The sequence below is a fragment of the Eubalaena glacialis genome, chromosome 17 (assembly GCF_028564815.1).
Source record: "Eubalaena glacialis isolate mEubGla1 chromosome 17, mEubGla1.1.hap2.+ XY, whole genome shotgun sequence".
Classification (NCBI taxonomy): domain Eukaryota; kingdom Metazoa; phylum Chordata; class Mammalia; order Artiodactyla; family Balaenidae; genus Eubalaena; species Eubalaena glacialis.
In genome coordinates this window covers 52,587,948-52,605,520 of record NC_083732.1, presented here as the reverse complement: position 1 = coordinate 52,605,520, position 17,573 = coordinate 52,587,948, and the positions used below count along the sequence as shown (strand labels likewise).

General features: G+C 35.1%; 1 protein-coding gene across 1 annotated transcript in view; it reads left to right on the top strand.

Moving 5' to 3' along the window:
- RNF19A (ring finger protein 19A, RBR E3 ubiquitin protein ligase) overlaps positions 1–17,573 on the top strand; it is a 57,552-nt gene that overhangs the window by 19,474 nt on the left and 20,505 nt on the right. Inside the window, exon 2 of the mRNA XM_061172279.1 lies at positions 7,215–7,980. Coding sequence (XP_061028262.1) covers positions 7,307–7,980 — 674 coding nt within the window. The 5' untranslated portion in view covers positions 7,215–7,306. The remainder of the gene's footprint in view (positions 1–7,214; positions 7,981–17,573) is intronic.

The window sequence follows — 17,573 nt, the reverse complement described above, 5'->3', positions numbered from 1 at the left end:
GTTTTTTATTTGCCCCTCCAGATCCACTCCTCATCCTTCCTTGACTTTCTCTGTGCCCCAGAGGAGGTTGACCTAGTCTAAGGACTGCTTCACTTGGGCTCCTTTGTTGGTTTCTCGTTGGATTTAGCCAGTGTGAGGCATTGGTGGATATTGGAGATCCAGAGAAGAGAGAAGCTGGGTATTTATTCTTCCAGTTGCCATTGGACAGCTCTCTCCCTGCTCCTTCTTTCAGAAGGCTGGCAGTGGTTTCCTGAGTACTTTGCCATCCCTGTTGGTTCCTTTAACCCTACCCACACCTTTGTAAATGAGCCCTTCAGTTATCTCTTTGAAACTGCTTTGTTTTTTTGCTAGGACCCTGACTGATACATACAGCTTTTCAAACATGGGCTACTATTTGTATGGATTTGAGCTTTCTAACTGTTTTTATCTATCCTGTGTTTATAAGTTGAGCATTTAAAATCTGCAACACATTTTCACGTCAAACAATATTGTAATTGTTTATTAGGCGCTTCACCTGGAATGGTCAACTTCCGTAATTTTTACGAAGAATAAAAAATAGCGTGCTGCCAAATTAGATGTATTTTTTGATGCGTCAGTACGAAGTTATCAGCACTTCTACTACATCTTTGGTCCATAAAGCTTTGACACATGGTAGAAATACCTTTGTTGTGGGCTATTCCTATTTCTTAATTCCTCACATATTCCTCAAGAGGTACAAAAAAGTTAGAATCAAAGAGATCTTGACTTTAAAGAGGTATAAACACTGTGGGCTAGAGAAGGTTAGGTGAGCAGGTTCAGGTCTTTGTCCTTCATACCAATCTCAGGTGGTAGTCTTCAATTTAAGTACATAAAAAGGTCAGGAGGTGGGGCTCCTTTGCCAGCGATAAGAACTAATTTTTCAACCAGTTTCTTCAGGGGGATGAAAGTGTGTAGCAGCAATTGGCAGAGAGTCTTCGTTACTTGTTGGAGTTGTGCTAGACTGGGAAAGAGGGGAAAAGAGAGCCATTTCTCATATTTTAATTAGCAAGTGATTGGAATTTCTTGTGACATTGGTGTTAAGAGAATTGCCTCCTATATGATTTTAGATACTTGGTTGAAAATACATAATATGGGGTCTACTTGTATTTTACTCTCCTTTTCTGTTTCACTAAGCTCGTCTAGCATCTGCAATTACAGATCTATACTTTTATTTAGAGGGGAGAGGTATACCCACTAAGCCAACAGCCATAACATCATGGAGGCCAACCTCAGTTATCTTTTTCCCCCACTGCTTTTCTTCATGTTATCGATGTGTTGTACTTCGACAAATCCTTGTGATAGTAAATCAGTTTAAAGAATATCCAAAGTTGGGGATTATTAGGAGTTGTATATATTTCAAATTATATCATTAAGTACATTTACTACCTCTCATCATCTCTTCCTGCTCTGAAATGATGTAAACTACTCTAGGTTTTTAATACATAATTTATTTTGCATTTGATCCAGTAGACCTCATATTTGTCTTTGTAAACTTGGTGTGAACTAATCGGACGTTTTAAAAAGTAGAGCATGGGGCTTCCCTGGTGGCGCAGTGGTTGAGAATCTGCCTGCCAATGCAGGGGACACAGGTTCGAGCCCTGGTCTGGGAAGATCCCACATGCCGTGGAGCACCTGGGCCCGTGAGCCACAATTACTGAGCCTGCGCGTCTGGAGCCTGTGCTACGCAACAAGAGAGGCCACGATAGTGAGAGGCCCGCGCACCGTGATGAAGAGTGGCCCCCGCTTGCCACAACTAGAGAAAGCCCTCGCACAGAAACGAAGACCCAACACAGCCATAAATAAATAAATAAATAAATAAAATTTAAAAAAACACAACACTGAGCTTTCCTACAATCTACACTTCCCTGTACGTGACACTCCACAACATTTAAAAAAAAAAAAAGTAGAGCATGTATATGCCTAGGAGGCATGACAGTGAAATAACAAGATTTTTTTCTTGTGCTTATGAAATAGTAGCATCACTTCAGTGACATTGTGTCATTTTAAGAAATACTCATTTGGTATTTATTCACAGTGTCTATGTTCATGACACCATCTTGGCTGTGTGTGGTATTAAAGAAATCACAAATATTCAAGTTCTACATTGAAAACCTTATTAAAACATTGACGGTAATCAGGGCAGAAAAACAAGTGAACACAGTAAAAATTTCTTATCTGAGTTATAAAATGTGAGTACAGTTAAGTTAGGAGGAGAGAAAAGGGAGTGGCATTTCAGACGGGGGAATGGCTTGAATAAGGCATGGAATTGAGGGATAGTTAAGACCAGCCCTAGATGATATGTAAAATATAATTGTCTTTTGTTTTCTGAGACAATTTTTGATATACTGATAGTGACTGGAGTTGTTTCATGAAGGCAACTGCAGACAGATGATGGTACTGAGGCCGAGATATCAGAAGACCTGAATTTGACCCTGAACCCTGTTATTTCCTAACTGTGCAATATTTACCCTCTCTGCACTTCAGTTTTCTCATCTATCAAATAAGGATAATAATACCCATTCCATAGGGCAATGAAGTTTAAATCAAAAGTGCTTTAAAAACACTTTAAAACTCTACTGTGTAGTGGTATTATTATATACAACGTATTTTCCCTTCTTTTTCCAACCAGCAACCCAGCTTTTTGTTTTAGAACTCAAATAATATTTTTGTCTTAATGGTGTGTGCATTTCTGAGGCAGAACATAACAGTAGTACTGACAGATTGATACAGTTGATAGTTTACTTCAAAAAGTTGAGTTCAAAAAGAATAGTACTATATTAAATGATGCAAATAATAGATTTTTATTTTTCATTGGAGAATAAAATCAGCTTTTTCTAAAAATAAGTAAAGTTTCTAAATCACTGAAAGTTTTTTTTTAATAATTTCACACATTTTTGTCATCTGTTCAAATTGGCAGAATTTCTGTAGTGCTTTTTTTGTTTTTTTGGTGGTTAAGGGTATAGTCTCAGAAATCCAAGTTAGTTTACTAATTTCTAAATGTTTATGCAAATAAACAGTTTGATTAAAAACTCTTTGTTATGGGTGAACCATATAATCTTAATTTCATATACCACTAAAATAATTAGGTTTAGTTCTTTACTTAATACTCTGAGTCTCTGATTTCCCATCTGCAAAGTTAGAGTAAACTTTACGTATATGGCTAAAACTTGTATATTGTAAATCACTGAGAGGAGGGGAAGGAGGGACGAATATGTCCACACTTCGGGGTGTTGGGGTGAAATATTGACTATATCTTTTGAATCTGCTGTTATGCAGGGCCTCTTATTAATCTTGTAGGTGGCTTGCAAGATGGCTTCCTTTCTTTTTAAGATGAATTCTGTAATAGCCTATAGTTTGTCATAATGTCTGAAAGACTCCCTCTAAATCTGGTGAAAATGGGCTCAGCTGTTTTCAAGAGTTGTAGTAACAGACAAATTTAATGTATATAAGTTTATAACTATTGGTTTTGTGATATATATTTCTTCTCCAGACATATCGCATTGAGTATAGAGACCCATGTCTATCTTGTTTATGGTGGTAACCTCAGGGTTTAGCACATGCTAGGCTTAGACTTTAACTCTGAAATTAAGCCAAAGTCCCCTTGATTGAGGCATTCCCAATACTGTTGAGTCACATGCTTTTAGACACCTTTCGTGGATTTTTTCTACAGGATAGTCATTAATTTATGTGGGTTTTTTTTAATGTCTCTCTTATCTCTATACATAGGTTTTTAAGTACTACCTCACTATAGCCCCATAGGCTGAAAATGACTATAAACTGAGGTTGTTTTTTTCTTTTTAATGGCACTTTTATTTTTAGTACCTAAACTAATGAAAAACAAGGAGCCTTGTTTTGGAGGCCAAGCCTATAGAATTCTGTTTTTAAGTGAAAGTGTTTAGCAGACTCTCTTTAGAATTAGTGGTTCTTGACCAGCGTGTGCAACTAAATTACTGAGGAACATTTTCAAAATATACAAGTTCTGGACCACATCCTACCCAGCTACCCAGCTCTAGAGTGGAATATGTTTTTTGTTGTCGTTTGTGGGGTTCAGTTAGCTGGTTTTTTAAAAAACTGTATGCAATAGATGCTCATGATACAATTGTAAACTATGCAGAAAGCAGAAAGTGAATACTAAAGATTATTCTCCCCAAGGTAGCCATTGTTAATGGTTTAACATTTTTCCAGAAATTGTGTAGGTACATGTAAACCTCTGTGGGTGCATTTTTTTCCACAAATGGGTTCATACTATACATACTATTTTGCAGTTATTATTGTTCACTCAGTATTATGTAGCGAGATCTTTTCTGTATCATTACACGTAAATTGTGGTTGGTTCCTTTATTTTTACCAGTTCCCTGTGGGACACAAGTTATTTCCAGGTTTTGTGTGGGGCTTGTTTGCCTTGTTTTGTTTTGTTTGCTTCTATCAGCTAGGCTGCAGTGAGTTTCCTTGCACAATATTTCTTTGCACACTTGTGTCATATTTTCTGAAGGATAAATTTTACATGTAGGATTGCTGGTCAAAGAACAGTTCCATTTTGAAGTTTGATAGATAGTGCCAAATGGTTCCCCAGAGTTGTGCCGATTTGCAGTCCTCCCAACAATATGTGAGGTGCTTCTTTCAATACACGTTCACCAATCCTTTCAACCTTTGTCAGTCTAATGTGTACAAAGATGGTGTATCTGATGTCTGAATTTTCATTTCTTTAGTGTTGTTGAACACTGTTTCCTATCTTCCTAATTTTTGTAATTCTTTTTCTCCAAACTTCCTCCTTATATCCTTGCTCATTTTACTACTAGGTTGTACATCTCTTTCTTACTAATGTGTAAAAGCTGTTTGTATACTAAGGAAATTTGTTCATTGTTATACATGTTTTACTAATTTATCACGTCATCCTACTTTATAGTATTTTTTACCATATAAAAATATTAAATTTTTTAGTATTCAAATTTGTTTCTTTTCCTTTGATGCCTATTTGTTTATTTGCAGAATGTTTTAGAAAGGCTTCCTAAGTGGGATGACCGTATGTTCTAGTTTGCCCCTGTTATCCTAGTTTAAATATTAATAGCACCTCCATTCACTCTTACTAGGTTCTTTTTTGGATAATTAATTATATGGGTATCAAATTTCTAAAAGTGTGTTTTGAAAAATTCTCCAGCTGATATTCATTAAATACCACTGGTTTAATGTTTTAAATGATAAATTCTTAGGACAGAATCCCCAAGATAGATTTCCTCTACAGTTCTGTTCATTGATACATATATTGAACCCTGGAGTACAAAAAGCATTTTGAGATGCAAGAGAATATAATAACTATAAAGAAGAAAATATGCAGAAAATTTTAGTTCATTTACCATCACACTCTATATTCCCCTCAGAATTAAGGGAATATGCTGCAGATGATGGGGAAATATAAACTGATAGACATGAGTAAAGTTTGCCTGAGTGAAATATGTGTGGATATCACCTCAGGGAGTTTGTTTTTTTTTTTTTTTGACCTTTAATCGTGGTATAACAGTCACCAAGAAAAATGCATTAATCATGAGTCTGTGGGTCAGTGATTTATCACAAAGTGAACATACCTTTGTAACCACTATACATGTGCCTCTTCCTTTGTGCCTCTCCTCAAAAGGTAGCTACAGTACTGACTTATAACAACATAGATTAGCTCTGCCTGTTTTTGAACTTAATTTAAATGGAATTATACAGTACACATCCTTTTATGAGAGATTCATTCTTGTTTTATGAGTAACAGTATTTTGTTCATTTTCATTGCTTTCTGGTATACCAGAATATACCAGAATGTGGAATGAATATACCACAACTTGTTTATCCATTCTACCGTTGATGGAAATATGGGTTGTGACCAGTGTTTGGGCTTATTATAACTAGTGTTGCTGTGAATGTTGTTATGTAGATGTTCTGGTGCATGTATGCATTCATTTCTCGTGCATTCATATCTAGGAGTATAAATTGGGTAATAGAGTATCCATGTGTCCAAATTTGGTAGATACTGTTAAACAGTTTTCCAAAGTAGTTTCCCAAACTCCTACCAGCAGTCCACATCTTTGCTAACATTTGGAAATGTCAGTTGGAATTTTAGCCATTTTGCTGGGTGTGTAGTGGTCTCTCAGTGTGGCTTTAATGTGTACAACAAATGATGTTGAGCACTTTTTCATATTCTTTTGTGAAGTGCCTGTTATGTCCCTCACCCATTTTTCTATTATATTGTCTGCTTTGTCTTGTTGACGTCTAAGTATTCTTTCCATATTCTGGATACTGGTCCTTTATTAGTTTTATGTGGCAAATGTCTTCTCCCACTCCCTTAATACTGTCTCTTCATTTTATCGTAGTCCAATTTAACAATCTTTCATTTTATGGTAAGTACTTTAGTATGTTTTGTTTAAGAAATCTTTTCGTTGAAATATTCTCTTCTATCAACTCCTAGAAGCGTTATGATTTTACTTTTCACATTTAGATCTATGAACCATCAATTGATTTTTATGCAGGGGGTTAGCTATAGGTTAAGTTCCTTTTCTCTTCTCAGATGGTAACCAGTAAAACAGTACTATGTTGTTTTTGTTTTGTTTTTGACGAGGCCATTGTTAATGCTCAGCAGTGTCACTTTTGGCAACAAGTCAAGTATCCGTGTGTGTATGTGGGACTTTTTTCCTGGACTGTGTTCTGTTCCACTGGTCTTTGTATCCATCTTTGTGATGTACCACACTGTCTTCCTAATTACTGTAACTTTATAATGAGTCATTATATCTGGCAGTGTAAGAGCATCCCCCGGCCCCCCCACCACACACACACTTTGTTCTTAACGATTGTGTAAGCTCTACTTAGCCATTTGTATTTGCATGTCCATGTTATTGTCAATTTTTTTTAAACTCCTAAAGGCAGTGGGAATCATTGAGGTTTGAGTGTGATAAAAATCAAAAGTTTTGTACAAGATTTTAAGAATAAGGTCAGCTCAAATCTAGCCTCTTAAGATTAAGTAATATCTTTGTTATATCAGCATTGGTTTTATATTCTCTTGTAGACTACTCAATAAACTGGCCTTATTTAAGAAAATCAAAACCAAAAACTAATGGTTAAAGAACATACTTGTTTGAAGTTTCATAGAGAGTTTGCAAGTTTATTAAGAAACATGCAATTAAATAATCTTGGTGTTTTTGTTTTCTTTTGTTTTTCAGAACATCTGTGATAAGTCTACCATAAATTGAACTCTTTCAAGAATTCTCTGAAGGAACCGAATAGGATTTTCTTACATCATGACTTAATCTGAATGCAAGAACAAGAAACAGGTTTTATCTCTAAATATAATGAAGGGCTGTGTGTAAACACAGACCCTGACTCAATTCTAATGAGCATTTTAGACATGAGTTTACATCGGCAGATGGGTTCAGATCGAGATCTTCAGTCTTCTGCTTCATCTGTGAGCTTGCCTTCGGTCAAAAAGGCACCCAAAAAAAGAAGAATTTCAATAGGCTCTCTGTTTCGGAGGAAAAAGGATAACAAACGTAAATCAAGGGAGCTAAATGGCGGGGTGGATGGAATTGCGAGTATTGAAAGTATACATTCTGAAATGTGTACTGATAAGAACTCCATTTTCTCTACAAATACCTCCTCTGACAATGGATTAACTTCTATCAGCAAACAAGTTGGAGACTTTATAGAGTGCCCCTTGTGCCTTTTACGGCATTCTAAAGACAGATTTCCTGAGATAATGACTTGTCATCATAGATCTTGTGTGGATTGCTTACGACAATACCTAAGGATAGAAATTTCTGAAAGTAGGGTTAATATCAGTTGCCCAGAATGTACTGAACGGTTTAATCCCCATGATATTCGCTTGATATTAAGTGATGATGTCTTGATGGAAAAATATGAAGAATTTATGCTTAGACGGTGGCTCGTTGCAGATCCTGATTGTAGGTGGTGTCCAGCTCCAGACTGTGGGTAAGAAGATTTTGTTTGATTTTTCTTGAGTTAATTTTTTTCTCTGTGGATAAAATAAGAATTTGCTGACTGTTACTCAAAAGAAAAATCTTAACATGCCAGGTAATTCATTCATTCAGTAGACAAAAATATGTTGAGTATGTACCATGTGTCAGGGACAATGTTAGATATTAAAGGCAGGAATCTTGTCTTACTCATTTTTATATTGTCTTTGCATCATATATTCACTTAAGACTGTTTTCAGAAGAAAAGGATAAGATGGTAGAGTGCAGGATCTAGTCCTATTGATTTTCCCCATCCATTTGGAGAATTTTTATTTTGTTATAATAGATGAAATGATCAGACATTTTGTTTGTTTGCTTTTGGTGGGGGAGTCACTCGTATAAACTTAAATGACCCTTTTGAAAGGCACCTTAATGCGTGCCACAGTATGATGTATTCATGTGTTGATGTGTTCTTGAGACACAAGATCTAGAGGTTATGTAATACTTCATTTGCCTCAAGTTTTTGAATTACAAATACCATTTTCCCAATATTTAAAGTAAAATAATTTTGCTTGTATATTTGGTTATTATGTTAACAGCAGCTCCTGTTAATAGAGTATTTACCATGTATGGTTGTCAGAACTAGAAAAAAATAGTCATATGCTTTTCACGAATAAGGAAAGCCATAAACCCTGGATGAGTTTAGCATACCATTAGTAAGCCAGAGATTATAAATAAGAGTTTGGGAAAACCCAGAACTTCCAAGATTATCTGGGTATAATCAGAGACAAGGCTGAAATGTGAGTTTAATTTATCAAATGACAATTTCAGGACTCTGTCTGATCAAATCCATTATTAAAAACTTATTGAGCAGCAAATTTTCAGATTGTATTTAGTCTATGAATTCCATAATTTTAAATGAGAAAGGTAATAGTATGTTTCTAGCCTGTGCAAATTCCACCAGTTTTCCCAGGTATCACTAGCACTTGACTGTCCACCAGAGATTTCTGTGAAACATAAAGCATTAAAAATATTAGATTATCTAATTATTTAACATTTTATGAATTCATTAGTTGTGTGAAGGACTCGGAGGTACTGTTCAGTATCACATTTGTATTATGATCTCCTATACTGCAGGATGCTTGTACTGTAACATAAATTTAAAAATAATATATTAAAGATACTATCTAAACTGGGCCAAGGTTGGCTGTGCTTCCAGGTGTATGGTAGAAGCAAACTCTGGACCTGTGAAGGGTTAAATTCTCAAGAAAAAGATGGGAAGAAAATAGGGATAATGAACAGTGCCTTTAAATAATTTGAACTAGAGAAGAAGAGCTTAGGTACGATTGTATCACACTTGATCCCGTGGACCCCTGCAGAATATTTTCACTAGGGCAGGTGTGCACATTCATTAGAGTAGATTTCAAGTTGATTACAAATTTTAGGTTTAAAAAAAAAAAGCCTTTTGCAAGTCATTATAGCAAGTATCCCTATAGCAAGAGTTCAAACAGAAGTATTTTGCATTTCATCTGGACAAAGTGTGATTTTCTAACTGTCTTTCATGGAACCCCTGGATAAGAGGTGTTTCACAAGTTCCTTTAAGCATTTAATAGCTTTAAAAGAAAATGTGTGAAAATGATGGAACGAATTAAAAGGAGGCTTTCGTGTCGGAACCTGTGACCAGGAGAGACTGAGAGAGTAAATCCAGGAGCACAAGCTTTCTAGTCACTAAATAGGTATGTTCTCTTGTGCTGGGTTGATGGATCATGTCATCATAGTGGATAATATCAACACTATCAAGCTAATAGAACACAATAAATAGATAGGGCTGACATAGATTCTCACTTGTATAAGAACTTGATTTGGGGACTTCCCTGGTGGCGCAGTGGTTAAGAATCGCCTGCCAGCGCAGGCAACACGGGTTCAATCCCTGGCCCAGGGAGATCCCACAGGCCGCGGAGCAACTAAGCCCGTGCGCCACAACTACTGAGCCTGCGCTCTAGAGCCCCCGTGCCACAGCTGCTGAAGCCTGTGCGCCTAGAGCCTGTGCTCTGCAACAAAGAGAAGCCACCCCAGTGAGAAGCCCACACACTGCAACGAAGAGTAGCCCCTGCTCGCCACAACTAGAGAAAAGCCCTCATGCAGCAAAGAAGACCCAATGCAGCCAAAAATAAATAAATTTATTAAAAAAACAGAAAAAGAACTTGATTTGGGGGGAAGAATGCCAAACCAACTGGGAAAGGATTGATTATTCACCATATAGAATTGTGAAAATTAGCTATTTGAGGGAAAAAAATTAGATTGTCACCACATATAATAAATTAAAACAAAATCAAAACAGATTACAGAGGTAAGTTATATAAATAAAAGGAAAAAATTAAACTAAAAGAAAATATAGATTGATTAGCTCACTTACTGCTATATTATTTAGTAAAATTGAACACACGTTTACCCTATAACTTAGAAGATCCACTCCTAGTTAAATGCCTCAGAGAAACTCTTTACTTGTGTGCCAGGAGACATCTAGTTAAGAGACATGTTTAAGAATGTTCATAATAGCAAAGAAACGAACAAAAAAGTTCATTAACAGTAAAATGGATAAATGCATTTAGTTTCATGGTTACCTCTTGTGAGGAAGAAGAAGGGATGTGAACCTCAAAGGGGCAATCAAGGAACTTCTAAAGCCACAGATAAACAAGGTAACCATAGGTTCTGGTTTGCCCAAGATAGTTCCAATTCATGCTTATTGTACTGGTGTAAATTTTAATAGCATTACCTTTCTTTTTCAGTTGTTCCAGTCAGGTTGTGAATTATATGATCACCCTACTGATACTGTTCTTAACTTGTGTGGTAGATTCAGGGGGTATTCATTTTATTATTCTTTATAAATCCTTTGGTATATATGACATTTCTCAGTAAATTTAAATTTTTTTCATAATCTCATACTCTTAGGTATTTTGCACATTTTCTTCTTATTGAGACATCATTGTTAAAAAATAATATGGCTTAGGTATTCTAAGTATTTTGGAGAGGAAGACATGAATGTTAACTCAAGTATAAAATAATCTTAAAATAATAGAAACACCTACTTTAATAGATTCCTTTATTATGAAAACCACTTGATTGTTATATAAGTTTAACAGAGAATTAGTCTTGATTAATTTGGCTATAAATTAATTTTTGGTTTTGGTGGTTGTTAGTAGTCTTACGCACAAAGGACAAAGAAAACGTCACAGAGATTAAGTACTTTATGTATTTTCATTTGTATTCAATTTATGCTGGCTCACTAGATTAGTTAGAGCATATTTTATATACTTGATTACGTTATAGGTTTTATGGTTGTGTTATGTGGAAAAGATCACCCTGTGACAAAATTTATACATATGCTTTGAAAACATAGAATACTGCATAAGACCTCATTACAAATTACAATTGTACTTAGCATGAGCGTGGACAGACCTGATTTTGAATCTCTATCCTATCATGTTTTAAGGATTGAGAAGCTTTTTAATGTTATTGCTAGCATAATTCCTAGCACACAGTAAGCTTTTTATAGTTCTTATTTATCATTCCTCATCTCCATTTCTGAAGTTTTGTTTTTATTTTTTTAAATCAGACAGTTCTTCAAATATTTACTGCACCCATGTGCCAGGTACTGGGGATTTTTAATAACTAACAAAAGATGAAAATCTCTGCCCTCTTGGAACTTATTAAAATCTTTGGATTCACAGAGAGAAATTTCTTATTTAAACTCCATTTATTACTGAAATATGGCACAGGGGATACTGGTAAATATCTGTTTGACAGTTATTCATAGCAATGCATAACCAGTAGTACATACTAGGACCACAGGCATGCGTGTAGTATTTTAATCCCTTTCATTGTACAACACACTTGAAAGACTTTTTTCCAGAAATGCTAAATGCGAAATTATGTTTTCCTCTTGCTTTTGATACTTACCAAAATGACCATTTTCTGTATCTGACACCAATTTTACTTAAACATGTAGTTTAACACACTGAGAAATATTGCCCTTAGCTCAGAGTAGAAAGAAAACCTGACCTGGTTTCTATTTGAGACTTCTGAGGGTTTCTGACCTAATAGTCTTTCCACTCTTCTGAGGGCCAGGGCAGATTAAGCTTGTTTAAAGGACACTATGTATTTTTGAAAACCCCTCTTGCGAAGGGGTCTAGGAGGCCAAACCTGTGAGCTGTGATTTAACCAGTGTGAAGTTATCTGGACTGCTTCTAGAACATGCCAGTCTATACAGGTTCAGAGAAAAATCTGGCCATGGCTGAGGAAAAGAATTACAGTGAGGGACATGTAGGAGGGGAAGCATAAGACCTGTCTTGGATAAAAATATCTATTACCTCTGCCTAGGAGGCTTAGTTTGTACATTGTCTAGGCAGATAGCAAAAAACTGGCATTTTGGTTTCTGTCATCACTTGTTCCAGTTGGCTAAGACTACCCTTCTACTAGCACACATTATCCATGTCATCTCATGTGAGTGCTCTGACTTTACTGCGGAGCTTTGAATATGCAGGAACATTTATTATACTAGAATATAGTTAATGATTTAATGTCTGTGAGCCCCTCAAGAGTAAAAATAAAAAGTATTTTTTCTTTATAACCACAGGTTAACCGCATGCTCAATAAAGAGTTACTGAATGAACAAATCTGAATATATGCCATTAATGTAAATCATATGTCTTAGGAACAGTTAACAAACCATTTTTAAGCAATGTGCTCAACTATAATCAGGTTTGTTAAGCTTTGAGCTGATTTACTGACATTTAAATGGCTCTAAATAATAACTTACTCTGGTGGAAGATACTGTTCATAATGGATACTGTTCATAATGGAGTGGCACCATAGGCTTAGGAACTAAGGAACATGGATTTTTAGAATTTTATTCTATCTATATGACTCTCATTCCCATCCTCCAAAGAAGGGTTTTAGCCATAACTTGCCTGTCTTTTGACATGCTGGAAATGCTTTTGTAGGTTAACCTTTTAGAACAGAGAACAGGTCCAACTTTGATTTTCTCCCAAGGAAACAAGTACATGTGTCTGAGAAAACAAGAACCGAGTTGATACATAAGACACAGGAGACATATCAGCTTTCTCTTACTAATTAGCTAAAGAAGTTAGGTTTAGATATGCATCCCAGATGGCCTAACACCCCACCCTGAAATTAGACAGACTTCTGCAAATAATCTGGGTGGTTCTCTACAACCGTAGACCTCCCCTCCCCTACAGCATGTACTGGAAAGCAGAACAGAAAGCATCCTCTCTAGGAAAGCAGATCCTGAAAGGGGGAACCAGGAGATGAGCCTCACTTTGTCTAGACCATCTCTCAAATATATTAATTAAGTCACTCCTTTTCCACGGAATAATAGTAACTTCTTGCTAATGGAATCATGAGCCTATTGATTTGAATATAAAACTTGACTTTTCCCCTTAACTGGATCAAGTAATTTTGATATTTCTGATTATATTTTCTTTGTTCTTTAAAGGTTGTGTTAAAGCTTTGTGCTTTGGGGGAAAAGTTATCTTGGACCCCTGGATAATCTTTCTTTTCTTTTTTCTCATTTTTTAATTAAAAATTTTATTGAGACTATTATATCTTTCTTAGGATTCCATTTCATGTTTGGTATAATTTGTTCTTCTTACTTGTTCCTTCATGAGGAATTTGCTCTAGGCAGAGTATATGACCCTAGTTGGTATCCCTACCTCCTCAATGCTAATTTGTGGAACTCTAGTACTGTGAAACACTCCCAGGAGATAGATGTCATGGTCAAATAAATTTGGAAAATAATGTTTACTATATATGTACATTATTGGTGTGTTAAAAATTATTTTAGCAAATCCTATAGTAAAAACACAAACAAAAAAGTAATTTTGCTTAGCATGTCCCTAACTTGACCACTCAGTTCTTTCTTAGTATGTTTCACCTATTAACAATCCAACAAATAGAAAATATTTCTGGAAAAACTGCCCTGTTTCAGTCCCCTTCTGTCTTTCCCACTTTCTTCCTATCCCTCCACTGCTGCTAAGTAGGAAGGTTTAAACATTTCAAGTAACTAGAGCTCTTCAGCTGAAAAATAGAGACAGAAAGTAAGACCTGAGTTAAATAAGGGATCATAGAAGGAAATGGAACTATTTTCTGAACCAAGATTTGTATACAGTTTAAGCCACAGATGTTTAGTTAGTTAACTAGTATTATTCAGTTATTTCTGTGACCACCTGCTGAGCCTGTTATTTTCTCAAATAATACCTAATGCATTAGAGCATTGAAATTTTTCTTTAAAGCAAATATTTTGTATTTAATTTAGTTTTACCATTTGCTTCCATTATAATTTGAGAGCTGTTCTCCAGTGGAAAATAAGTTTGGCTCCCACACAATGAAAATCATCTTCAGGAGTCCTGACATTCTGTTTTCAAAATATGTGAATGCTAGGTACATTTAATTGCTCGATATATTATATGATAGAATGTGCTTAACACAGTTACTAGGATTGAATGTGTATGAAAACGGAACACTTACATAGTAAACTCTCAATAATTGTTAGAATAAGAAAAAAGTTCTAGACAAAATACCCTAACTTTTATAGTTATCAAAATTCACAGTCATGAAAATATTTGGTTAGTATTGTTAAAGATAATCCTGGTTTTCTTTGGAATTTGCTTAGATTGAATGGGACTTAAATGTTTAGCTCTGGGGTAGGACATCTTAGCTTTTCTATTTAAAAAAATACTGCAGAGTAGCATAAAACAAGTTTGATGTACTTTATCTCTAACATTTGAGTACATATGATGTGCTGTAAACTAATTCTCTCTTTTCCTTTCCCCCACCTCTCTCTCCTCTCTCTCTCTCCTCTCTTTCTCTCCCTCCCTCCCTACACACACACACACACACACACACACACACACACACACACACACACACACACGGTAATTACACTGCATATTTCAAGATTCTAAATAGATATCTATAAGCAGTCATTTTCAACAAGCTTAAGTCTCTAGACTCAAAGCTTTAAGTAATTTTCATCTTAAAGCAGTTTATAAAGCTCTTTGGAAATTTGATTATTGAGAAGAAAATATGAGTCCTCAGTTTTTTCGCCATAACCCTTCATGTTTTTATGGATATTTTGCCAGATTTTGGAACTTGTGAAATTTTGAAATGGCAAAATTGACATTCTGCTTTTAATTCTTCTTGTCAAGATGTGAAGAATTCCCTAAAAGGGCTTTTTCTTGAAAGGCTATCTCTAGATAGCCTAAATCACTATCTAGAAATTAAGTCAGTTCTTAAAAGTTTTGCTTAGTGATATACTAGTACACTGAACAGCCTCTACAAAGGTTAGAATTACGATATAGCCCAATTTCTGCTAATCTACCTCATATATTTTTATAAATATTTTTTTTCTCAGAAAGGATATTTTCTTCCTAGATTTATCTAGTTAAAGCAATCTCGATGTTCATATTTACTGTAAATCTGTTTCCCTATTTAATTATTTGAAAGTTCTTAAGCTTGTGTCTAAATTTGGCTTTCACAGTCATCACTAAGAATTACTGCATTTTATTCTTGCAGCACGGTGTACATTTATACTTCAGTTGTCCAGTAAGATTTCACCATATAAAGCAGTAAGATTTTTACTTTGTTATGTCTAGAAAGGCTATCGGTGTTTATTTTAAAATGAATATTCAGATATTAATATTCAGTCTAAATGACATACATTATTTACATAGATGTAGAAATGATAATGGTCATTAATCGAGCATAAATGCAGAGGTACTAGAAATGTCATTGAAGCAGTCATTTGCTTATTTGGCCTTCTAAAGGTCAAGGCCAAAGCTGAAGCTGTTTTGGGCTGAATACTGAGGCTAAGCCAAACTTTAGTGAATCCCTATTTTATGTTTGGGAAAACTTAGTTGTAGGGAGATTGCGTAACTTACATAAATTATACAGGTAATAAGTGGTAGAAGTGGAGTTTGGTAGTCTAAACTTTTCTTCTGCTTTTATAAATTGTGACTGGCTTAAAAAAATAGTTGGTCTTAACATAGTCCCCTACACACACACGGGTTTCCCCATTCTGTCTCTTGCCTTCCCTCCTTTTTTCAAGAAAAAGTAGAATAGAGAAGAGGTTTAGAAGAGAATGCCATTTCCTTTTCACTGAAATTACTACTATTATAAAGACTGCTTTAAATTATAACTCGGGAGAAAATAAAGAGTCTTTCAAGAATTGTTTTCTTTTTATTGAGACTGCAATTAATTAGCCGTCAGGGAAATGGAACTTTCCTAGATTACCCTGTGTTGATTTAAATTGCCTTTAATTCAGTCGTGTTTGAACACATTTATGATAGACAATGGTAATTGGAAAATGGCCTATCAAAAATAAATTGGAATTTCATATGTAAAATTTAAGTTTAAAGGGTGAGAAACTAAGGAAGCAAGAGGTACAAAATTGGAGAAACTTCCTTACTCCTAACATTTTGCATAATTTAATAGATTATCTTGAAATTCAATAAAAATCTCTGTTACAACTATTATTTAAATTTTATTCCAGTAAGAAGAGGAGCCCTGAAAAACTCCCCTAAATTTCTAGGCAAAATGTTTGATATTTACAAAAGCCTCTTATGCATAGATGACTTGTTTGTTTCTCTTTCAAACACTAGACTTTTTTAATTGAAAGTTTTATTGAGATGATTGTAGATTTATGTGTAGTTGTAAGAAATAATACAGAGATATTCTGTATATCCTTCAAACAGTTTTCCTCAGTGGTACCATTTTGCAAGGCTATAAAGCAATATCACAACTAGGATATCGATATTGATACAATCTGCCTATCTTATTCAGACTTCCCCAGTTTTACTTGTACTTATTTTTGTGTGTGTATTTAGTTATATACCATTTTATCACCTGTAGGTTTGTGTATCCATATCCACCACCATAGTCAAGGTACTGAACAATTCCATCACAACAAATATCCCTCATATTGCTCTTTTTAAATACATCCACCTCGCTCCTGCCTGCTCCTTGACCCCACCCCATTCCTAACTGCTGGCCACCACTGATCTGTTTTCCATTTCTAAAATTTGTCATTTCAAAAATGTTATATAAATAGAATCATAAAGTATGTAACTTTTTGAGACTGACTTTTTTCACTCAGCATAATACCCCAGAGATTCATCCAAGTTGTTAAGTGTATCAATAGTTCCTTTTTGTTGTTGAGTAGTATCCCATGGTATATATGCATCATAATTTGTTTAACCATTCACCTGTTGAAGAAGGACATCTGGGCTGTTTCCAGTTTTGGGGCTATTACAAATAAAGCTGCTGTAAACATTTGTATACAGGCTTTTGTGTGAACATAAGTTTTCATTTCTCTGGGATAAATGTCTAAGAGTGCCCAGAATTTATTTTAAGTCAGAAATTCTTAAAGTGCCAAAAATATTAACTCAGAAAATAGATATTAGTCACAAATCTGCTGTTCTCAGTCTTTTATCTGAAGCAAAATAACAAATTTCCTGATGGAGAAATTAAAGTTAGTGTACCTTTTATTAGGAGATTGGCACCAAAGACAACTTCTGCCATGCATCTTAAAAA